Source organism: Miniopterus natalensis, chromosome 1, assembly GCF_054644295.1.
Source record: "Miniopterus natalensis isolate mMinNat1 chromosome 1, mMinNat1.hap1, whole genome shotgun sequence".
Taxonomy (NCBI): Eukaryota; Metazoa; Chordata; class Mammalia; order Chiroptera; family Miniopteridae; genus Miniopterus; species Miniopterus natalensis.
Genome location: NC_142081.1, coordinates 161,070,455 through 161,095,914, shown reverse-complemented (window position 1 = coordinate 161,095,914; position 25,460 = coordinate 161,070,455). Strand labels below are relative to the sequence as shown.

Below are 25,460 nucleotides of genomic sequence, written 5' to 3'. Positions count from 1 at the left end.
TAATTTCCAAAATATACAAACTACTAATACAACTCAACACCAGGAAGACAGACAATCCAACTCAAAAATGGGCAAAGGACCTGAATAGACTCTTTTCTAAACAGGACATACAGATAGCCAACAGACATATGAAAAAATGCTCGAAGTCACTAATAATCAAAGAGATGCAAATTAAAACTACACTGAGGTATCACCTCACACCTTCCAGAATGGCTGTCATCAATAAATCAACACACAAGTGCTGGCGAGGGTGTGGAGAAAAGGGAATCCTGGTACACTGCTGGTGGGGACGCAGACTGGTGCAGCCACTATGGATAACAATATGGAGTTTCCTCAAAAAATTAAAAATGGAGATGCCTTATGACCCAGCATTCTCTCTTCTTGGGACAGATCCTAAGAACCCCATAACACCAATCAGAACATATGCACCCCTATGTTTATAGCAGTGCTATTTACAATAACTGAGATCTGGAAACAGCCCAAATGCCCATCAAGTAGATGAGTGGATAAAAAGCTGTGGTACTTTTACACCATGGAATACTATGCAGCTGTAAAAAAAAAAAAAAAAAAAAGGATCTCTTACCCTTTGAGACAGCATGTAGGACCTGGAGAGTATCATGCTGAGTGAAATAAGCCAGTCAGAGAAAGACAAGCATCACATGATCTCACTCATACATGGAATCTAAAGGACAAAATAAACTGACAACAAAATAGGTCCAGAGGCATGGATGCACGTAACAGACTGACAGGACTCAGGGGGGACGGGGAGGAGGGAATGGGAATATATTAACCAAAGAACATATACGCATCTATACACAGCCCAAGGGATAGAGACAATAGTGTGGGGAAGGCCGGGGGGGGGGGGGCTGGATGGGGGGAGGCAAAGGGAAGGAAAATGGGGGACATATGTAATACTATCAACAATAAATGATAAATAAGTAATAAAATATCTAACTAAATCAGTAAAATAAATATTATAGGTAAAAAAAATCTAAAAAAGAATGCTGAATTAAATTTTATACTCAACATATTTTACTTAAAATTATTATAAAACAGTACCTATTATATAACATATTTCCATTTATAGCTTAGCAGTACTAAATCAAGCTCTCTCAGTAAATACTTTAAACTTCAATGACTTAGCTAATGCAGGTCTATTGAACCTTCATGTAGAAGAAGAAGAATGTAGGAGATTCCTCATGTCTTCAAACCCCAGAACATGCTCCAGCCCCAAATATGAGGGTGTGGATCCTAAACTAACAGAATGCAACTTGGAGAGTCAAACCTGCTACACATGTTCTATTCGGTTTTCTGGGCTGGCTTTTAAAACTCTACAGAACATCATGAGGTGGTACTAGACTGAAAAATAATGCCTAAAACAATGAGCTTACCGGTATTTGATAAAACATGCGGTATCCTAACTCCTTCGGGTTGGTCTTAGGAACAGAGAGGACAATAGCAAACTATTCCCAGTACTGGCGGAGGACCAGCCAAGGTAGATTACAAGCAGGAATGTAAGAACATTCTGAGAACTCTTAGAAGCAGTGGCAAAACAAAGGGGTTAGCTCTGAGCTCCCAAGAAACAGCAGCCTGGCAACCACAGAAGGAAAAATGGTTGCTCTTTTTAAACAAAGACTTGGAGTCAACTGTGGATGGAAAAGGCATAAACATTGACACCCTTTTCAAATAACATCTGGAGATACAAAACAAATAAAAATACATCACATCTGCCCAGTGTGTAAAGAAGGGTCAGTTACTATGGGATTCAACCATAAAACTAAAGAGCTATATGTGGGTATTTTACTTGAAGATAAAGGAGAAACATGAACCAAAGCTACCATACAGGGACACCTACATCTCGCGTTCACAAAGTAATGCTAGTTGAACAAATTGTGACATAAGATCTGCTCATTTCCCATTTTAGCATTCTGTGGGGAAGAGAAAGAATGCTTTCAAAATACTTTCTTTAAGAAAATATCCAAAGTTTCCACATAAGAAGTGTAATACTATCATTTTGGAGGAATCTATGTTTCTTTAGAAAGTGTTCAGAATGCTTTGAAAGAAATAAGGAAATAAAATTCCCCAATGTAACACGAGTGAAAACATAAGCAAAAAATATTAAAATAGCTGCCTTTTGTTTCTTGGAATAATGTCTTCATGTCAAAATTGAGCCAAAGCACACATCTTTGACAGTAAAATGTTTTCTACTGCTTCTTCCTGAATTTAAAATATAATAATGAGGCTTCCTTTCCACCTCTACCTTCCAAACCATTCTGAAGCCATGGTACACTCCCAAACACCTGCAAACATATACACACAAGAGGGAATGAGTCTTACCAGACCATCACAGTTGTTAATGGCAACAGAGGTTCCTGGAATGTCCATGATGTCACCAACGTAAGCACAGTTAGTCTGCAAAGGCTGTGTTTTCCAGACTCTTTCAGAAGCACTTCCCGGTTGATGTTCATGAAGAGGGTCGGTCATATTCCCAGGCACCAGAGACATGTCATGCCATTCCACAAGCGCCCCGGGAGCTATGAGCTGGGTGTTGGGCTTTAGTCGCAGATGAAAGTCTCTTCCAAACGCTGTGATGTTAAAGAACAATTGCTCAGAGTTGGAAGACACGTCCCTCGTTGACCTCTTTTTGTGACTGGCAGAAAGAACATGAGAGAGATAGTGTCCTTCCAAATCTGTGCTGACTGGAGTCACCAGCTCATACTCTTTCTGTCTCTTTACCGGTGAATCTGTGGAGTGGAAAACAGAATTGTAGGACCCTGTGCAACAGAGAACACAGGAGGACATAACACAGGCATAAAGGGCCCAACTCATAAGGCTGCGCCTCAACTTGCATAAGAAGTGTATTTCTGAATCATCTCATGAGGATTACATTTTGAGAGCTCAAATCATTTCTCAAAAGCACTTAGACAACTCTGTGTTCAAAGAATATTTTATTTTTTTAAAAAGTGTATTGAAAAAGTGGATATTCATATCATTTGTATATTTGAGAACATGAATGTTAAGTTTCCATAAACTATACCTGGCTTGCTTATAATCAAGACATGTTCCCAATTAATTTATTACTCCTTAACTGACACCTGCTACGAACTTTTACCAAAGTTGCTATTATGTAGAAAAAATATTTTTCTTATCTTTAATTTTTTTTCCTATAAGAACAGAATTTATACTAGTTACAACAGATACTTTATGTTGCATCTACATGGCCTGTAATTTATACAATGTAGTACATGCAGATTTTTCCCATCATAACAACCCTAACAATCACACTTCACAGATGAGGAAACTGAGAATCAGGGGGTATGTGTCCAAGGTCAAATAACTGTGAAGCTCAGATGTGGATCCAAGTGCTACTCCAAAGCCCATATACTCAAGCTGCAGCATCATGTCATGTCCCATAAATCACAGAACATTTTCAGAAAGTGAGGAAACAGGCAAAAAAGCAGAAATAATCACCTATAAATTGAATATGTAGACACTAGTTAGTCAAGAGCAAGTGGCATTGTCATTTTGTGTTGTATTCCTTAGATGGGACAGTCATTTGAAAATGAAACTGTATTTGGGGTCCACCTGAAAACATGGGTGGCCACTTCCATGTTAAACTGAATTTCATAATTAGAACATAATTCCCCTAGCTTATCCAATGTGAGTACTGTGTCTGCAAAAATGCAAGTATCCTTGGGAAAGATAACACACTAAATGAACCATTTATCCCTTAACAGAAATTATTTTGAAGGCAGAAGACAGTGGGTACTGAAGGAAATGAGGGGGCAGCAAGGATGAAGAAAGCAAGCACGGAAGGGGAAATCTGAGAACATGAATCAAGCAGTTCCCCACCTTCATAATTCCAGCCGAAGCCTAGGCCTGTAGTACGTGAAAGTGCCCTGAAAGAACTACACGGTTCACGAACACTGTTCGCTTATAGAAGCTGCATGTCATCCAGTAGAGTTTGAGACCCATAACTCTACTGAAAGTGTCCTTACAGAAGCACTATGTTTTCATTACTTTCTGAAAGTGTCCTTACAGAAGCACTATGTTTTCATTACTTTCCCGCTTTTTAAATACCTCAAAAGATGTGTGAAGTACCAGAAGACAAATGAAGTCCTCTTGCAACTTGGAAATTTCTTGAGTGCGTGTTTGTAATCATGATGCCACTTATCATGACCAAGGGATTTAAACAAAATCTCTCTCTTTAAAAGATGCACAAAATAACATGGTTGTAAATGTTTACTAGGCAGAGAAGGAGAAAGGACTGTGCTATCACAGGGGACAGTGAGCCGGGCCCCAGCGCTGGGCATAACTCGGCCGCAGCGGCGTGACCCCTGCATGGCAGGTGCTCCGGGAGACAGTCAGGGACCTACACTAGGTATTACTGCACGCCCAGGAGGGGTTGGCCTCCCTACAACCAAACCTCTGGTGAATACTTTTGTAAGTTCTGGTGTAGGGAAAGAACTCAAAATTTTAGGGAATGAACTTAAGGATCACGGGAGTGGAGTGACGCAGGGGAAAGTTCCCATAGTAAAGGATGAATCGGGATCTTGAATGTGGACCGACAAAGCTTACCCCAAATTAATTCCTTGCGGAGAACTCCCCACTCACCCTGGTATTCCCAATATACTCTAATAGACGGTATTGTACTCGCCAGGGTCTCGTCAGCAGAATTTTTTTAATGCGTGTTAAGGTGGTAACGCAGGTAACTAGAGAACTTTTGCTTTGTCTAAGCTGCTCCACACTCTGACTTACTATCGAAGGCCCATTAGCATCTGGCTGCACCAATAATCCCAGTTATAATTCTTTCTCTAACCATCAGCTTACTGTTTCATAGGAAGGAGAAAGCAATGCTTAATTTTAATGTATGGATTTCCCATCTCCACTGAAGGGAATTCACACAACCAAAGTCTAGCCAATATATGATGCCTGGATTAAGTGACTGGAGAATGAGAAGCTTTAAGGAGAATGCAGGGAGGCTCCTCCACACCCAGGAGGATACCCAGAGCCTCACAGCTCGCAGTAAACCATACATTCCAGATTCTCTGGGCCAGCTCCATTTTCCCTGTCAGACAACACGTTCTGAATTTTTATTCAAAATAAAGATGGTGTATTGCTATAGAGCTTTGCCTTCTCTAATGCTAAATAGTAAATCATTCCTAAAATGTGCTCGCAAGAAACATCTCTGAAATTAAACTCTGATTAAGTCATTTTCCAGGTGGAAATTAAGGTAATCAAGGGAAAAGATGTACTTAGTAACCTCTCAGGCTACCTTCCCCCTGGATAGCAAGTTAATGAACTGACACAGGAGCTACCCAGTCAGTTGCCATTTATTAGCAGAATAAATACTGGGTTGTGCTTTGTGCTCGAGAATATATCATGTCTAATTCTCCCAACACTCACAGTAGGTAGGTGTTACTATGCCTAGTTTATAAATGAGAAAGCAGGACTAGAAGGCCTGACACTAGCTTGCTAGAAGCCAAAGGAAAATTTCAATTCTGATCATTATGAAGCTGAAGATCATGCTCCTATGCTCTTACTCACTTCAGAATAGATGGAACATCTTACTGTCAACTTCTAATTTAAAATCTGACTTATAAAGGAAAACTGCCACAGGAATGATTATGCTCTGCCTACCCACAGCCACTCAACCAATTTTCCCTCTAGTGTAGCTTCAAAGATTTCTGTAAAAGGCTCTTAAATTCTCAGTCTTTGAGAGATTATGCAAAGAACTCAGTAAGGATTAGCTATTTAACTTAAGTGTAAGTTAGCTACTCATAAAATAATGCCCATGTGTAATTTTAATATATGAAACTATTCTATTGTCAGATGAGATGGCTGAAGGGTGACAGCAATGGGTCTGCAAAGGGTTTTGTGGCCATAAGTTTCACAATCACAGAGGGCTGGGGCCACGGTAAAGCCACACTGTGCTCACCAGTTACCTAAGCATGACAGATACAGTGAATTTTCCACAATCCACCAGCTTCAGTGCAGGCGTGGTATGTATGTACTGTCTGCAATCTTACCTAAGAGCAAGCCCTCCAATGTATACCACATCCTGGCCCCTCTCGCACTTGCAAGAACAGTTTCAGCAATTGTCTTGTCTCTCTTTCCTTATCTGTTTCCCCACGTCACCAGGTCATTCCCACCAGCAAATAAACAAACTGCCTTATTTCCCATCTCTAACAAAAACAAAACAAAACAAAACAAAACAAAACCCTTCGTGATGCCACACTCACCTCTAGCTAATCCATTACTTTGCTCCCCTTTATAGCAAAACATTTCAAAAGACTGACTACATTAGATGCCTCCAATTCCACTCTTCCCATTCTTGTTCTTTCTGGAACTCACTCCATTCGGACTCTTGTGTAGATCACCAGTAGCCCCACATTGCTGAAACCAATGGTCAAGACTCCGTCTTCATATTTGCCCTACAAGCAGCATTTGACCCAGTTTCTCTTTCCTTCTTGAAATACTTTATTTAGCTTCCAGTCTCTTCTGGCTCTCCTCGTTCCTCACCGGTCTCCCCTGTTCTCCTCCCTCACGTCCCCTATTCCCACGGGCTGCATACACCACAGTGCCGCACGACCGGACCCCTCTCAGCCGCCCCCTCCAGCCTGGTGAGCTCGTGCCGTCCCATGATTTTGAATGCCTTCACAATTGTGTATCTCTAGCCCAGGCTTCATCCGAGAGCTCTTTTTCTGTCATGCAGTTGCCTACAGATCCTCTCCATGTGGATATTCACTAGGCACCTCAATTTAACATTTCCAAGAGTAAACTTCCTATCCTTCTGCATCCATATCTGTCCCTCACCTGCATCAGTAAATGGCAACTCTATCCTCCAAGTAACTCAGATCAAAAACTCGATTAAACCATCCTTAACTCTTCTCACACCACACACCAAATCTCTTCACAAATCTATGGACTACCTTCGAAATACCTCCAGACTCTGACCACTGCTCACCACCTCCCCTGCTGGTACCCTAAGCCAAGCCACCATCGTCTCAGTTTTGAATGAACCTCATAACCATTCTTGCTTCTGCTCTTACCCTTTATCTTCAATAAAGGTTATCTCCAGTAAAGAGCTAGAGTAATTAAAGTAGCAGATCAGGTCACACTTCTCCTCCAAACCCATCCTAGAGTAGAAGAGCTCACAGCCCAGCACTGGGAATCCTCCCATCTCAAGGTCACTGTACTTACTGTTTTCTCTGCCCAGTGTCTTTCCCCCAAGACAGGTACATGGCTCACCCCTCAGTTCCTTCAGGCCTCTGCTTAAATGTGAAGTCTGTCCTGATTACCAGTAACTGCCTCATCACTCTCTATCCCCCTTTCGTATTTCACATTTCTTCACAAAACTTGTCGTCACTATCTCAAACAATAAGTTTAATTTGCATGTTTATTATTTTTATTGTTTCTTTATACCTCCTAGCATATAAGCTTCAGGAGGGCAGGAGTTTCTTTTAATCTGTTCCCTTCACTACAGTTCCACAGTGCCTAAAACAGACCCTGAAGTCATTCAATAAATATCTGTGAATGAATAAATGAATAAATGGGAGCAGTCTGAGCCCGAAAGGGTATCTGAAATTCTAAATTGACCTACTAGAAAGCAGATACAGAGCCCCTCACTCTTACTTAGAAGCAGGCATCAGGAAATTAGCCCCCACTTTGCAATTCCTTTGGATATTCAAAGAATTATAACTATACGGATCAAAAATAAAAATGACCTTGAAAAATCATCTAATCTCTGCCTCTTTCTTACAATTAAGGCATCTCAAGTAGATGGCATTATTTTTGCTTAGGTTAGAGGTAGAGCGCTTTAACCAGCTGCTGCTCTATGCGGAAAGAGTTTTCTCAGTCCGGGCCTCTTTATCCCCATTAACTCACCCTTCCCCCAGCAGAGTGAAGTATGTGATTGGTAAGCCTGGGAAAATAAGAAGTCTGCAAAGCTCAGCACCTCCCGCATCATTCTTCTTCCTGGGAGGGACCATGCTAAGGAGCACACGTTCTCTTCCATTACCCCAGGAGCTGGCCTGCCCCAGCCAGATGGGGTGCACTGTCAGCCAGAACAAGCCTCAGCAAATGAGAGCCCCGCATTCATCCCAGCCTATGTGTTAAACAGGCTTTCACTATGTCTTTAGATGTACTATTTCTCAACTTGTTCAGAACCCAGGCAGGTAGGCAGGCTATGTTTTTATTCTGGATCATCTCAGAAACTTGAACTACCTTTAAGAAAAAGTGTTGTCACATTTCTGCTGGCAGTCTAATTATAACCCTAACAATTCTCCTTGTCAGGGAGTCCTCTCACATCTAAATTCCTTAGTCTAGATTTTAACCTCACACCTTCTTTTCCTTTGTGCTGCATGAAAAAAAAAAATTCTTGTGTAAATTTACATGTATGTATATATGTGTGACATATGTATACATCTGTAACCACACATACACAAATATTACACAACGCACATCAGAGGATCTTAAGAGTTAATGTTCTATGTTTCCATATATTTAAAGACCTTGGAGCTAGTCAGACTTTCTGTTTTAATGTCAACAGTGTTAGACTTTTCCAATAGTTTCCAAACTCTGATTATTTCTGAGGCTTTGGACCCATTTACACACATCTGTGTTTAAGCATGATACCCCACACATAATAGGCCCTCAGTAAATATAGGTTAAAAGAGAAAAAGAAGTTCTCTTATACTGAAACCTGAGCAGAACAGCTCTCTGCTGAGAATAATGTTTCTTACACTCTCTTCACCCTTAAAATATCTAAAGCAAACTTCTCATTTTACTTGAACATTTAGTTTGCCTTCTTGACTTCATTCTTTCTGATCATGATGTGCTCAATCTCCAAAAAATCCAGGCTAGAAAACTGACTTCATTTTAGCTTTTCTCCCAATTAATATCATGCAAGTCTTACTGATTTCTCCTTAGAAATTTCTCCCCTTTCTTCCAATCACCTTCAAGTCCTCATCACCTCACACCAAAAATCTGCAAGTGCCAAGTCCTTACTCCCCACATATAATTTGTCACTACCAAATACTGTATAAATTGTACGAAAATATTATCCTAAATTATTTCCAGGAAAATTGTTTCAAAGCCCCACATTTAAAATGCCTAGGTTCCGGCAGCCAGCAACAGTTCACAGTTTGGCCTCTCCCAGGCACCTCCAAGCCCATCACAAGTGGCAACCACCTGCAGATCACTTTGTAGCTCATACCAACTGACCCAGGGCAGGGCACAGGCAGCAGATGATCTTGGCCTGAACCTCCCAAGAGGCCCCAGAACCAACACACCAGGTGGCTAGCTTCAGGCTACACCAGAACACCACCCAATCACCTCCACAACAGCACACTCAAAGGGCAGGCTCACCAGGCACCAGAGCCCTGCTAAAGTGAATCCTGTTCCATAGGGTCACTCCTGCACAACAGTTCCTCCACAGTAGTCATGGCCAGTCCTGACAACCAATCAGCCTGTGGATCAATCCCTTCCATTGATGTGCCAACAGCAATCAAGGCTCAACTACAACAGGAAGGCACACACAAGGACACACCTAGAGCACCTGACACAAATGACCAGGGAGACTGTACCACAAGGCCCCAAAGGACACCTACTACATAAGGCTACTCTACTAAGACTAGGAGATATAGCAGCTCTACCTAATCCATAGAAACAAACACAGAGAGGCAGCCAAAATGAGGAGACAAAGAAACATGTCCCAAATGAAAGAACAGGACAAAACTCCAGAAAAATAACTAAACAAAATGGAGACAAGCAATCTACAAGATGCAGAATTCAAAATACTGATATGAGTGAAAACTTCATCAAATAGATAGGAGACATAATAATGTAGATAGGAAACATAAAAATCAACCAGTCAGAACTGAAGAATAATCATATCATATCATAGGAATGCCAGAAGAAGAAGAAAGAAATTGAAAACCTCTTTGAAGAAAAAATGACTGAAAACTTCCCTATCCTGGTGAAGGAAATAGACATACAAACCCAGGAAGTGCAGAGGGTCCCAAACAAGATGAAGCCAAAGAGGTCCACATCAAGACACATAATAATTAAAATGCCAAAGGTTAAAGACAAAAAGAGAATCTTAAAAGCAGAAAGAGAAAAGCAGTTACTTATAAGGGAGCTCCCATAAGATGTCAGCTAATTTTTCAACAGAAACTTTGCAAGCCAAAAGGGACTGGCACAAAATATTCAAAGTGATCAAAGCAAGGACCTATAACCAAGATTACTCTACCCAAAAAGGCTATCACTTAGAATTGAGAGAGATAAATCGCTTTGCACACATGAAAAGTTCATCACCACCAGACCAATATTATAAGAAATGTTAAAGGAACTTTTTTAAGGAAAAAAAATATATATATAAAATATAAAATATGAATAAAATAGAAATAACTACATATCTAGCAATGATTACTTTAAATGTAAATAAATGTTCCAATCAAAAAACATTTGGAGGCTGAGTGGATAACAAAACAACACCCTTACATATGCCATCTACAAGAAACTCACTTCAGATCAAAAGACACACACAGACTGAAAGTAAAGGTATAGAAAAAGATATTTCATGAAAATGGAAACAACAACAACAAAAGCTAGGGTATCAATACTTAAACCAGACAAAATAGACTTTAAAACAAAGGCTATAACAAGAGAAAGAAGGACCCAACAATTCTGCTTCTGGATATTTATCCAGAAAAACCCAAAATTAAAAAGATATATGCACCCATATGTTCCTTGCAGCATTAACTACAATATGGAAGCAACCTAACTGTCCAGCAATAGATGAATGGGTAAGGAGGAAATGGTGCATGTACACAGTGACTCAGCTATACGAAAGAAAGAAATCTTGCCATCTGTAGCAACACAGACAGACTTAAAGAGTACTGTGCTGCGTGAAGTAAGTGAGATAGAGAAAGACAAATACCTAGGACTTCACTTCTATGTGGAATCTAAAAAACAAAATAAAAAAAAATAGAAACAAACTCATAGATACAGAGAACATTCTGATGGCTGACAGATGGGGGAGGTTGGGGCGTGGGTGACAAAGTGAAAGGGGTTAAGAAGTACAACCTGGTAGCTACAGAATAGTCATGGGGATGTAAAGTATGGCATAGATAATATAGCCAATAATACTGTATTAACTATGTATAATGTCAGATGGGCGCTAGGTTTATCTGGGTGATCACTTAAGTTATATAAACGTCTAAGCACCATGTTGTACACCTGAAACTAACAGAATATTGTATGTCAACTTGATTGAAAAATAAAAAATACTTTAAAGATTTTTTTAGAGAGAGAAAGGGAGAAGGAGAGAGGGAAACATCAATGTGAAAGTGAAATATCTACCAGCCGCTTCCTGCATGCCCCTCACTGGGGATCAAGCCCACAACCCGGGCTTGTGCCCTGACTGCGAATTGAACCAGCAACCTTTTGGTGCACAGGACGACAGCCAACCAACTGAGCTACACTGACCAGGGAGAAAAACAAAAAATAATTTAAAAAATAATAAATAAATAAATAAATAATAAAATGCCTAGGTTGTACCACGTTATTACCTTTGTGATTTTGGTCATTTAAGACTTTTTATGTCAGTACTCATCTGTAAAAATGAGGGTAAAAAGTATCTAATTCATAGAAGTGTTCTAAAAATTAAATAGCCTAGTCCAAAATGCTTAGAATACTGTTTGGCACATAGTAAGTGCTCAATAAATGGTAAGTATTAATATTACTAAGCTATTCTCTCTGAATAGTTTAAATGGCTCATCATTACTTCAGGATAAATAGATCCAGAAAATTGATATGTTTTTTATGTTAGACCTAAATATTGCTTGAAAGACCATCTATTAATCAAATCTTCTCACTTTAGCCCTGGCCTGGGTTGCCCATGGTTAGAACGTTGCCCTGCATACCAAAGGGCATTCGGTTCGATTCCGGTCAAGGGCATGTACCTGGGTTGCAGGTTTGAGACCCTCAAGGGAGGCAACCAATCGATGTGTCTCTCTCACACCGATGTTTCTCCGCCCCCTCCACTCTCTCTGAAAATCAATGGAAAAAATATCCTCAAATGAGGATTTTTTTTAAAAAATCATCTCACTTTACAAGTAAGGAAGTGAAACTCAAAGAATAAGTAACTTCAGCAAATCAAAATTTAACTTTGAGATTTAAGGCCCTCTGCACTCTGTCCCTAATTTCTTTTCGGCACCATCTCCCATATTAGCCTATCAAAACATTCAACGTGCTCACCAGACCCAGCTAAATCGGGCCTGCCTTCACAGCCCTGCTCTACTGTATCATCCAGGAGGAAAAAACTGCTGCTTCTCGTCATCTGTGCAGATTCAACCCAGCCCCCATGGTCTATCTCAAGCCCCATCTTTTCTAAAAAATTGTCCCTGCTAACTTGTCCAGAATACAGCTCTCCTGGTCTAAGCTTCCCAGTTCTTGCTGTCATGCAGTTTGCATAAAGTTATAAAAATCTCTACGGAAGATAAGTTCCATGCCTATGCCTTGTCCTTAGAGAGATTTTAAGCTCTTTGGGGCAGACATGTGGTATCTTAACTGTGTATAAGTGTTCCCAGTGTACATCAGTCTTCGGGGTAAAATAAAAAATCAGTGATTATTTTTGGAAGTGGGAACTCTTGGGAGAGAGTGCTCCCACAGTATGACACTGTGGCCCATGTTCAGGGATCCTCCTAGTTCCTTCACAATTTCAGTCACATATGCTCAAAACTGAGGACGGCTAGTTCAGTATCTAAGTATGTTATAGAATGATACACAAATATCTCCTAGGGAGACTAGGTGTCCCCAGCATATGTTCAAGACCACACTATAGAATAGTAAGAGAATAGACGTGTTCAGTAGTACAGTCAACACCGCTAGGACCTGGAGGGACTGCACTACAAAGCTCCCATATATCACAGCAATTTTTAGCTGATCTAATTAAGACCAAAGCCACTGCAGGCACACAGATTATTGGAATGCTGTGATTGATGCAATGTGGCTTTAATACCAGGCAAGGAGGGGGTAAGGCGTGATGGTTGAGCACTAAAGGTCTGAGTCAGAAAGCTCTGTGTTTGAATTCTGGTTGGTTTCAAGCTGATACACAATTTGGCATCCTGCAAGTATATTATGAAAATTAAGGCTCAGAGAGGTTATCTGTAAAATATGGATAAAAATAGGAATCAAACAAGGTAGGGCACATACAGGGCTTGCCCCATCTAATAACATTTCAATAAATGAAAAATTAGCTGGTGTTATCACCATCACCATCACCCTTTAGCGAGAGCAACAGAAGAAGGAAGTCAGTTTGCGATTCCTTACAAGCATGTCCTAGCACCCCGCAGGCCTCTCCCCCACTCCAGCCCCACCCCAGCTTGTGTTTCCGATGCAGTTCGAAGAGACCTGAGCTCCATGTCAACGGAGGGCCTAAGGTCCAGGATGATGTCACAGCTCTTGCTCCATTACCCAAACCAGACACTGGGATTCTCTCCCAGGAGTCGGCTGATTGCTCTATTACAAAAAGGCAGTTCACACAGGCAATTTCCTTTATCAGGTATAAATTGTCAGGATGCAACAATCTGGCCACAAGAATGAAGTCAAATAAGCATTTTCAAGATCTACTAAAGAAGTAGCTCCAACAACATTTCCAAATCCCGAGCCAAAGAAAAGAGAATGACTTTCATCAGAAATGACAGGAGCCAGCTACTCCAGGAAAGATGTGAGTGGGGTGAAAAGTGGACCTTAAAAAGAACACCACACGCCAAAGGGCTTCTCGAGGCTGTGAATACTATAGGCAAAGGGGACACATCTTCTCTTGAAGGCAATTAAAAATTAATTGTGACACATGATGAACTTCTGAGCACAGTCAAATTCTTTCTCCTCACTTCATCTCCTCTAGGCAGAGAAACGCTTTGATGTCTTTTAGTCGCAAATCCATTTTCATAGTCAAAAGGTTTTTAACAAGCTATTTAAAGCAAAAACGAAAAGGTGTTTTGGGGATTATTCTTAGTCATTAAGAAAGAACAAATAGTTGTACACTTAAAAATTCTTCTCATTTTTTTTCATCTGGCTATTTCATAAATATTTGTTGCAATTGCACAATGTTTATGTTCAAGAGAGTTATTTAGGAAAGAACAGCACATTCTTAACTGTTCCAGAACATGAAATCAGGTAAGAGAAGAGGTTTCAAGAAAATAAAAGAAGCCTGAAGAAAAATGTTATTTAAAATATAGATATATACAGTATTTTTCTTTTTCTCTCTTTTTTTTTTTTTTGCTACATCTTAAGATAATCAAATAATCAATAACAGAAAAACAAGTAGAAGAGAATGAATTTTTCAAGTAAGGCCCAAATGCCAAAATTTTAACATTCCAATCTTAGTTTTTAAAGCAGCACTTCTACTGGCTGTACTAATCATCATTGCCAGTTTTGCAGACTCGAGACCTAAATTAGACATCCTAAAAATTAATATTTCTCACTCATCTTACAATTTGTTGATAGATATTGATAGATAATACTCTTAAAGGCTTTTGAGTCTAGAATTTAAAGCCAGAAAAATCAGCGCTTGTCTCCAGGGCCAAAGGCTGGGGAAAATATGACAGATAAGAAATGTGGACAGCATTTTGAAAGACTTTCACTGAAACATTACTTGTGGTAATTATATTTTCCAAATCTAAAACACTCTGGCTCATGGTTTAACAAAAGTATGAGAAACTGGGACAGTCCACAGGGCCTCTGCATTACTGTCCTGTTGCTGCCATAACAAACTGCCACGAACTTGGTGACTTAAAACAACACGAATTTGTCATGCTACAGTTCTAGAGGGCATGAGTCTGAAATTAGTTACACGGGGCTAAAATCAAGATGTCAGCGGGACTGTATTCCTTCTAGAAACTCTGGGAATGGTCTGTTTCCTTGCCTTTTTCAACTCCCAGAGGCCTCCCTGTCTCCTGGCTTACGGTTCCCTTCATCTTCGAAACCAGCAACATGCACCGCGTCCTTCTCCCGCAGCCATCTTCCTGCACCGGCCTCTACCGCTGGTAAGGATGCCCCTCTGGATAATCCAGGATCATCTCTCTACTCTAAGGCCAACTGGTTAGCAACCTTCATTCCACTGCAAACTTAATTGCTCTTTGCCATGTAAGATAACACAGTCACAGGTTCCAGGGATTCAGAAGTGGGCACCTTTGGAGCCATTACTCTGCCTGCCACCGCCACCAGTTCCCGCAGTGGGCACCTGTACATGAGTGCCACCCAGCACCCGTCCCACACTCCGTGCCAGCTTCCCTCAGGGGAACCACCCCACACTCTACACTTAGTCCCTGTAAGTCAAGGGCGAAATATCTCCAAGGAGGCCCCTCAGAGCACTGCCTGCCCACCACAGTGCATGGGTCAAGGATGATCTTAGGCTCAAGCCCTACCGGGAACTTGCCCGGAGCTGTCAAAACACCAGTATTCCGGCTGGACTAGGGGGTGAGAGGCAGAGTGCCGGGCTAGAGGCCTGACCACAGTACTGCCGCCCTGGAGGGGGAGGGGGAGGGGGAGGGGGAGGGGGCACCGCAACTTTATCATGATAGAGAAACAAAGGGGACACACAGGGACAGACGGACAGAGGGAGGGAGGGACTGCAAGATAGGGAGGGCAGGGGGGTCCCTGGCACTCCTGAGCTCTCAGATCCAGCCATACCTGACTGTGATTACCTGGCCAATTTTGTTTTCCTTACCCAGTGTCAACTCAGTTCCTGTTACGTGCATTCAAAGGCGTCATAATCAATATAGGAGTTTTCTCTCAATGCAATGAACAAAGGGATTTCAGTCAGTGAAGGGAGGAGAGGAGAAAGGACTGCGTGGGTGCACACAGTGCGGGTGGGGTGAACTCCGTGGGGGCGTCTCCCCGCTCACCCCACTCTGCCCTGTGCTATGTGCGCCGCCGGCCGAGCAGCGCTGCCCATCAGCATGAGGAGAGGCCTGGGTCAGCAGACCCCCAAGTGCAGGGTCACCGTGAGGCTCTGCTTGGGGAACAGTGTCTAACAAGCGCCACCCAGGCCACCACCACCACCCACCATTCTAGTCTGCTTGGGGGGGGCAGGGGTCAGCCCAGGGGGAAAGGCGAGGGATGCGAGCAGGCGCTCTCGGGGTAGATGGGTTAGAGTCACGATTGAGGACTGGACTCTACATGTAGAAGGCCTAAGTGTTTACATATAAAATAAAGAGAATTCAAATCATATGAATAATAATTTCAATCATTCTTTTTATTTTTATTTGTTTGCATTTAAAAATATATGTACTCTATATGAAGAAAAATTGTAGGTAATGTGATTGAATATCTAAGACCACAATATTTGAAGATTCATAGACTTAATCCTATTTGCTTTCTACAAACTTTCCTAAATATGGTTTTTGTTTTATTAGTCACTTCAACAATGTAATAGACTGTTTCATGCTGCTCACAATTTGTTCTAAATTCCATAAAGATTCATCATGCTGAATTTGTGGCAATCATTTTTATAAACAGGAGGCTGACATTTTACCACAGAATCTCTCCTAGGGATTTATAGTCAGTCAGCAAAGTCATGTAAACGTATTTGGAAAATTAGGATGGATCAATTACATGTGGGAACAGAGGTTCCAAAGCTAGAAAACGCTTCCCACGCTTCCCTATCCACTCGACAGAACATGCAACTCTCAAATTCTACTGTGATGTGGATGAATCTTCTCACAGTACAAGTAACATTACAAAACATTTTTATAATATAATTGCTCGTACTTCGGGGTACTTGATAACTGATTAATTCACTTCATCTTTCAGGGACTATATAACCACATATTTAAAAATTCTATTCAAATGTCAAGAAGAATGGAGACAAAACTAAATCAAAATTAGTATTTTTTAAATCGACACTTTTCTGTATTGCTAACAGGCGTTCAGGTCATACAAACTTTTTCTAAACCCATTTGTTAAAATGCATCATGTTAACTTGCTTTCACTCAGTCATCAACTCCTAGGTCTCTCCTGAAATGGTCATTTGAAAAGCAGGCGATGCTCTTCGTACAACACGGTGCAGCAACACTCACTATCGCGAGAAAACGAGTAACGCTAGGGAAGTAAGTGCGTCAATTCAGGTTTTTTCGTATGATGGGATTAAAATGATGTTTACAAGAAGGTTGTAATGATAGGGAAAATTATACTAAAATGTTGAAACAAAAACAGATATACAAAACACACGTGTGTATTAAAGGAAGACTGAATAAGAATATGCTAAATTATAACAACAGTTTCACATTTGGGACAATTGTCAAAAATCTGGGAAACAGAAAAGTTAAAGAAGACGATTATAATGGGCACATGCGAAACTTCTATAATCAGAGCAAAAACTGATTAATTAAAAGAACAATTCAGCAATTTATAACAACAGAGTAGCACAGCTTAGGAGTAAAAGCTGATCCCTATTAGAGGAATACTAGAGAGAGGGAGCCTAAAATTCTAGTAACAGCGATCCTCTTTGGGGAAGCATTAAAGTTTCATCTAAGTCATCACTGTCAATGTATCCAGTCCAAGTGGTATAACCAAACTCCTCATCTTGAAATCATTCAGGATTTTACCAGACAATTTGGAATTGCCCCTAATGGATTTCCAAGGTAATCTATGTTACTACTCACAAGCAAAGACTATTTAGAGATAATCATTCTGGAAGCAGAGATGGCCTTGGGGATTTCTTAACATTTCTGAGCAGTATCATGATTATTTGGTAAAATGACAAGAGCAAACAGTGAAAGTATGTGGAAGAAATACTTCAGATAAACAGCAATAATAAGTTACTGGTGATAGATAACATGCTGCATTTATTGACATCTTCACCTAAGAAGCTAAAAGCAATAACATTAACCATTATGATGCTCAGTGGAGGGGTGGGAGCTAAGTCAGTCAAGCGCATGATCTTAAGCTACAAGGAAGAGTAATGGCTTGGGCAGCTAAAATTCGAAATTTTACAAAGGATCTGTGTAGCCCTTTTTAAACCACACCTTTTAGTACTGCTGGGGGCAAACCAGATTGATAGATTTCAATCTTAGCTTATTTTATTTCCCCTGATGCCAGCAAAGGATCCCAAGTAGACTTTAGTGCAAAATTAGTGGGCCTTTAAAACCTGCACATAATTCAATTTGTTAAATACTTATGAAGCACAAAAAGAAAAGGGTATAAAAACCAATAAGCCTAGGCCCCTGAGCTTCGAGGGGTGAAAAATGAAGTCATAAGAAGCCTTGATAACACTGAATAATTAATTGTATGGCCATTGTCATCATCCTCATTTTCCTGTGGACCAATTAAACCTGAAGAGGGACACAGAACAAGAGCATTTAAGAAATTTCAGAACACAGGTAAATCCCAATGTCATAATATCCTGCTTGCTAGATCAATTCATGGAACAACAAATATTTGAGGACCCACAGGTTCCAAGCCCTGTTTTATTGGGGACAGCAGTCATCAAGACAGTCCTTGCTCTCATGAGGGCTACAGTAGAGGAGATGCTTACTATATGCCAAGGACTAGGTGAAGTGACTCACACTAATCCTTGAAAACCAAAGAGATTCCTGCAAATGATTAAACATTATTTCTCAGTCTAAAAGGTTTCGGGGGGAGGGGTATTTTTGCTTTCTTGAAATATTAAAGTATAAAATATTAAATAATCTAAAAAAAATTCTCTCTCAGTAAACTGGGTATTTTGGAGAACATGACTAGCAGCTTCATTTTGTTAAGAATGACACATAGTTGAATTTGAAGCTGGGAAGCAGTAATAGGGCACAGAAAGATGAACAGGCCCCAATTCCAAGAGAGGGGGTGGGGTCTGGAAGACAGCTTAACACCAAAGCCTCACAATGACTGTTCCTCTAACAATGCTCAGGTAAGCTCAAAGTGGTCGCTTATGAAACAATACTCAGAGAATTCTTTTTTGGATGCTCCAATTTCTACAAAACTGTTTATTTTCTAAGCCACATGTGTCACAGAGTAAGTGTCCCTGCCCACAACTACCCTAGGCCTCCTAGCAAGGCCATATTCTGAGTCAGGAATAAAAAGAACACCTTGATATGCCACAGAAGTATGTTAGTGACCTAGTGAAACACACCTACACATATATACACAATGCATACACATTCACACATGCACCTGTATGCATGTATACACACACTTTGAATAATTATAAAGGCAGTGTTTATTAAAATACATTTCATTTTCAAAATTGAGCTATCAGCTGTTAAAATATGTATACATTTTGGGGGGATGTATAGGATGTATATGGGTGTAAATAGGTAGGTAGGTAGGTAGGAAGGTAGGTAGGTAGGTAGGTACTTCCTCTGGCTGACAAAGAAGCAGAGAACTAAGTCACAGTTCAAAACCTATTTGCCCCTTTTCTCTAGGGTGAATCACACTTGCCCACACAAAAAGAGGGCATTTTTCCACTGGGTGGACAGAGAAGGAAAGAAGTAATATCCCCTATGACACACAACATAGGTGATACAGCTACATATATTCTAACCTGCCCCCATACTAAAGTGCCTTCCTTCTACCTAAAAGAAGCCTTTCCAGTCTATAGGCTTGAAGCATATCAGATATATTTTTTAAAACAGGTTTCCTAAGCCAGATATTAAAGAGTATGTATTGTAGGGTTCCATTTCTAAAAAACATACACAATAAAACCTGGAAAAATTACTCTACCCCACTGCAGTGAAGACAGCAGTTACCTTCATGCGCGGTGGTGCTATGAACGTGACACAAGCACTGGTAATGTTTTTCCTGGACAGTGTTTACCTTCATGAAGAATCAGCAAGGTATACACCCATGTGCACTATCCTGCATGTATATTATACTTCAATAGAAAGTATTTTTAAAACTTAGCTTCCTAATAATTTACGGCTTGTCACTAATTTCAATTGCTCTCTTCCTGAGACATTATATTATCTAGAAATTATTCAGAGCCATGGAATTTTCTCTAGCCAATTTGTAGAGCAACAAATATAAATTGATTAATTCTACAAACCTTAATAGTCTTTCCTAATTGTACAACTGAGCAAATAGCACCTCTGGGCAGTTTTATAAGATCACTTTTATATCAATTACTAGAGCCCCGATTGGTGTGGCTCAGTGGTTAGAGTGTCGGCCCATGCACCAAAGGGTTGAGGGTTCAAGGGCATGTACCTGGTTTTCAGGTTTGATCCCCACCCTGGTTTGGGCCAGGAGGCAACCAATCAATGCGTCCCCCTCACATCGATGTCTTCCATATCTCTGTCTCTCTGTCTCTCTCTCTCCACCTCCCTCTCCCTCCCTTTCATTCCCTCTAAAACTCAATGGAAAAAATATCATTGGGTGAGGATTTACAAGAAAAAAAATCAATTAGTAGAAAGAAGTTCCTTATATGTAGAGGCATGCACTTTACCAAACCTCCACATTAGCAAATCCTTTATGCATGGGAACGGGGAAGAATGATCTCATTATTGTACGTAAGACTTTTAAAAAATATACTTTTAAATCCTTCTTGAGAGCTACATAAATGATTATAACCCAAAGCCAAATGATAGTTACACTTTTGTCATCACAAGACTTGAGTCAAAATTTATTTTCAATCTTGGCTCAACTTGAAAATGGTAAATAAAAATGGTAATAATAAAAGAGAAATCCCCAAAAGCTGAGGAACTTGGGGGCAAGTAAATCTCTAGCAATACAACCTAAGAGTGACCTGCCCTCCTCTGTAACAACCTGATACTTACCTCCCTCCTACCAAATGTAAGCATACCTGTACTTCTTTCTTCCCTGAGAAAAGGGCCACCAAAGTAATTTATATTAGCAGTCAGTAGGAAGGCTGATATACAGCTACCACTGGGGCTGGATCTTGGGGTCCCCCATTACACAAGTATGGAATCCCCCCAGCTCTCCACTACGTACCACGGCAGGCAACTATGTAACCTGTCAAGCTTCATTTTCTTTATAAAATAGGCACAATGGTATTCATAATTTATAGTGTGGTTGAGAGAATTAGATAACATAATGCATGCGCACAAAGCAATTAAGACTGCCTGGCACATAGTACAAGGGCAATGACTTGTAACTATGTTTGCAGTAATAAAAACTTTTTGTTTAAAAGGTGACTTTACAATATCACTTGACAAATACAAAATTTACATGGACTAATACTCTGCCAAAAAGACAAATTATCTTTTAAAGTAACCCAAGTTAACTGTGTATAAAAAGGCTTTGAATGGAGCCTGGCTTCTTGCCAGATCACTTTCAGTCTCTGAATTCAGAACAAATATATTATTATAAACAGTTCCAAAAAGACCATGGACTTTGGAGCAACCTGTTTCAAGTCACTTACACTCTCTGGGCCTCAGTCTCCTCACCCATGAAATGGGACTGATTCCCACAACATCCGGTAATACTGAAGTTTTAGATGTTATTTGCAAAGGATCTAATAGTATCTTGCACATTTGTAGGTAATCATTTCAAAGCAGATGGAATAAGAGAATCATCAGAGGGTTTATTCAAAGCTGGAAAACTTTTCAAGAGAAAAATTTCCGCCCTCTGTACTTCATTTTTCCCTTCTTCGTAGCATTCTTATACTTTGCCTTCTGCTCCGATCAGCTGTGCTCCTCCTAAGGCTACACAGGTTGATCTGATTTGATTTATCTCCATATCTTCTTCCAGCCCCACATCACCCTCCAAGAACCTACCAGTGGCTTGTCCAAAGACGGTAATAAAATGATGCCTGAAAAGTCCAACTGGGGGGAATTTTTACCATAACTCAGCCTGAGGAAAGTGGGATTCTCCTCCAGAAAGAGGAAGAGAAGAACAGAAATGTTCCTGGACTACAAATCATTTTCTTAACCACGGGATAAATTTCAGAAACAATATTTTGCTTAGCTTACTTCATTTCCTACGTTCTACTAAGATAAGAGTGACATCTGAGAACAAGGCTTACCTATTTGCATCATTTCTTCATTACCAGCCTGGAAAGGAGGGGGGAAAGTAAGAAAAAGAAACAGTTACTGGGTTTCATCTTATCACCTTGTGTGTTTTATTTCTACCATTAATGCTTTTCAGGAGCTAGCTAATCAGGAGATGCTGGAGACCGGATCGGTGCCTACGGGCTGCACCTGGGTTTGTAGAAGGTTCTTGCAGGGTGAGCAAGAGCCAGTTCAGTAACAATTTGGGGCACACAACGGTTTGCCCATTTTAATTTTAACTGAACATTTATGAAGTTAGACAAATTAAATAGTGACACTCAATATTCTTTTCTGAAAACTCCAGATACTGGGTCAGGATTTGAAAATAAAGTCTCTACGTTATAGATGCAAAAAGAAGCCTAAAGGGGGGCCTGACTTAACAGATTGGAAGCGAAGAATGAACAATTCTGTACTTTTTACCCTACGTGCAGACCAGGCCGACCAGAGAAGACTCACAGACCTACTCTGCACCCAAGGTCCCACCGGCCCTGAGCCGATGGGCATTGCTGCAGGAGGCTCGGCAGCTCTAGCTGAGCCTTCCTGAGGACTCTTCTGAGAGCATCGGGCTTCACCTTGAGTCTCCGAAGGGTGGGGGCTGGGCCAAAAAGAAACAGAGCTGCGCTCAGCCTTCCAGAGGAGGAGCTGGGCCGAGGGGGAGGGGAGGGAGGCCGCCCGCGCCTCCAGCCTCTGCCCAGGAAAAAGCTGGGCAGGAAACGTCCCCAGCCCCCTCCCCAACTGTCAAACCCAGCCCGCCGCGGTCCTCCCCGGACACGTGTCTGCTGGACTGCGCCCCGGCCGGCCCGAGGGCTTCCTGAACCCCCGCTTCTGGCCGCCCGGGAAAGCTGAGAGTCCGCGAGGAGAGAAAAGCGCCGCGGCGCCGGCTCCGGCTGCGCGCCCGGAGCGCGGGGCTCCCGGACCCGCGCCCGCCCGCCCGCCGCCGAGGGGAGCCCGCACGCCCCGCGGGGACCGAGGGCTGTTCCGAGCCGCCGGCGCGCAGCCCGGCTGCCAGCCCCGGGCGCGGGTGGGAGTCGCAGCCTCCCGCGCGGTTCCAGCCCCCACCCCAAACGCCCCGCGCAGCGCGGGTCCTGAACGCACCGGACAACGGGGACGGGTGGGAAGGGGAGCGGGACGGCAGGAGGGGAAGGGGCAACTTTCTCGGGAAAAGGTCGGGTTTGAGGTTTTTATTATTATTTTCCACTTACTTGTCCATCAGCTGAAGTCCTAACCTGTACCAGAGCGGCTGCTATCAACCAAAGTGACAGGAGAACCATCACGAGTCGAGATGACTTTTCAACTACTGGGCAAAGCAAATGCCCAGAGCGCACACCCCCAAAATAAGTTTCTTAAAAAAAAAAAAAAAAATTAAGGGAAAAAAAATGCAGAATAAAAACAACAAAAAACCAGCACCCTGATCCTCCGTGCTTTGCCTCCGCGGAGATGAAACGTGAGCGAGCGGGCCGCTGGCGGTCGCCCGCTCCACCTTCTCACCCGTCCTCGCCGGCGCAGGAGGAGGTGCGGGAGCCCGCGCGGGCTGCGCCGGGGGACGGGCTCCGCTACCGCTGCCCCGAGCGGCTCTGCGCGGGCGTCTCCAGCAGCATCGGTCCCCGAGGGGAGCGCGGAGAACGCGGGTCCCCGGGGCGCCGCGGGAGGCTCGGCGGGAGGAGCGCGGCGAGCCGAGGAGGCGGGGAGAGGGCGCCCGGCGCGGCGGCGGGGCGGAGGCGCGGAGGGGCCGGAGGAGGTGGGCGGGAGCCGCGCGCCCTGCGCTCGTCTGCGCGCCGCCCGCGACCCGCGGGGCGCTAAGAAGGCGGCCGGCCCCGCGGCCCCTCCCGCCGGGCCCACGTCACGCGGGGCCCGGGCCCGCGCCCCCGCGCTCGGGGCGGCCGGCGCGGGAGGGCGGGGAGGAGCCCGGCGCGGCGGGGTCAGGGTTAGGAACCGCGCGGGGGGCTGTGTGGCCCCGGCTCGACCCACCCCCAGATCCGCCCTTCCCCGCGAGGTGGGCGAGCGGGGGCGGCCGTCCGGCGGAGCCCGGGGCCGGCTGGCGAGACGGGCGTTGAGCTAATTATAGGAAGAGGGAGGGTCCAGGACCGGCGCCGAGCTTTAGGAAAGTCACCTCCTCCAGCCTCCGCCAGGCTCCGGCCAGGGGAGGGCCTCCCGAGACCACCCCTGCAACCTCCAGGTCTTAGACACGCGGTGATCTCCCCTGCAGACACCAGTCGCCCGCCTAGCTTGGTGCGGGTGGTCCCCGCCCCCTTTAAGTTCCTGTTTATGCTTTTTATTAGTTTATATTAATTTTAAAAGATACCACGTCTCTTCCCTGACTCACTGGCTGCTTCTGTTTATCGCTAGAGTACACAGGCCCCAGCGTCTCTTCCTCTCCCCAAGATTAAGTTATCAAATGATTTCTGCCCAGTGTGGCCAGAGCTTCCAGGGAGCAGATGACACCAACCTGGGCTCAAGAGACGGATGAGCTTTCTGAAACCCAAACCCAGGCCTACTTTCTTGGGGTGGACTCCTGAGGGTGTTTCCAGAGAGCGAGGGATGGAAAAGACCATACATATCCCCAACCTCCACTGAGCAGCTTCTAACAAACACCCCCTCCCAAAAACAGACCATGGAAGAGAGTGGTTAGGCACAAATTTAAGTATAACCTTTAGGACTTCAACTGCAGAGTCTTGCAGGAGCCGGCCTGCCTGAAATAAAATGTGTAGAAGCTAGTGTTTGTTTTGCTAAGGGATGCTCCCATAAGTCATAGTTCCTTTTCTTTCTTTAAAGGAAAGTGTGACTTTGGAGGGTTTCCTGTACTTTGATTCATTATTTAAAGGTAGCATCTTTAACACCCCATAGCAAGATTTTGTGTTCGCTAATGTGTTATCTGCTGTACTGTTGAATCATATATACAGGACACTTCCATGTACAAATGAGAAACCAGATAACTGAATGGCCCCACCTGGTAACAGGGAGGATTAGGTTAATTAGTTATTAGTTGTAATTATAATTAAACCCCAGCACTGAAGTAACTCTAAATCATTTTTTTTCCTTCAACTAAAACCTTCAGCGTTTTTGTAACCTTTTCATTGACTTACTATCCAGGACTGAGTTGCTGATTTTGTGCCTCCTTTCCTAAGAAATAATACTCATGTTCTAGACATAAACATTGTATCAATTTACACTGACAAGGAAAAGAATGTTACAGTACAAATTAGAACACCTGGGTTCTAGGCCCAACTAACAGCTCTCTGACCTTGACAAGTCACTAAAACTCTATTTTGGTTTTCTTCCTAGGAGATATTTCAGCTCTAAAATTCTCCAAGTCTTAGTAATAACAAATACTATATTTAGCCATGGCATTACAGTAGTCCTTTTTGTGTTAATTTTACAAATTCAGACATTTGTTATCACTGTATCTTCTGACAAAATCATGTGACTTTCATGAAACCTGTGGCTTTAGACATT

The 25,460-nt window shown here is 42.5% G+C and overlaps 1 protein-coding gene across 1 annotated transcript in view; it reads right to left on the bottom strand.

Annotated features, from left to right (window-relative positions):
• ADAMTS3 (ADAM metallopeptidase with thrombospondin type 1 motif 3) overlaps window positions 1–23,546 on the bottom strand; it is a 219,164-nt gene extending 195,618 nt beyond the window's left edge. The window contains exons 1-3 of the mRNA XM_087826545.1: window positions 23,210–23,546; window positions 21,983–22,010; window positions 2,338–2,744 (exon numbers count right to left, since the gene is read on the bottom strand). Coding sequence (XP_087682671.1) covers window positions 2,338–2,744; window positions 21,983–22,010; window positions 23,210–23,278 — 504 coding nt within the window. The 5' untranslated portion in view covers window positions 23,279–23,546. The remainder of the gene's footprint in view (window positions 1–2,337; window positions 2,745–21,982; window positions 22,011–23,209) is intronic.
• Between the last annotated feature and the right edge of the window lie 1,914 nt (window positions 23,547–25,460).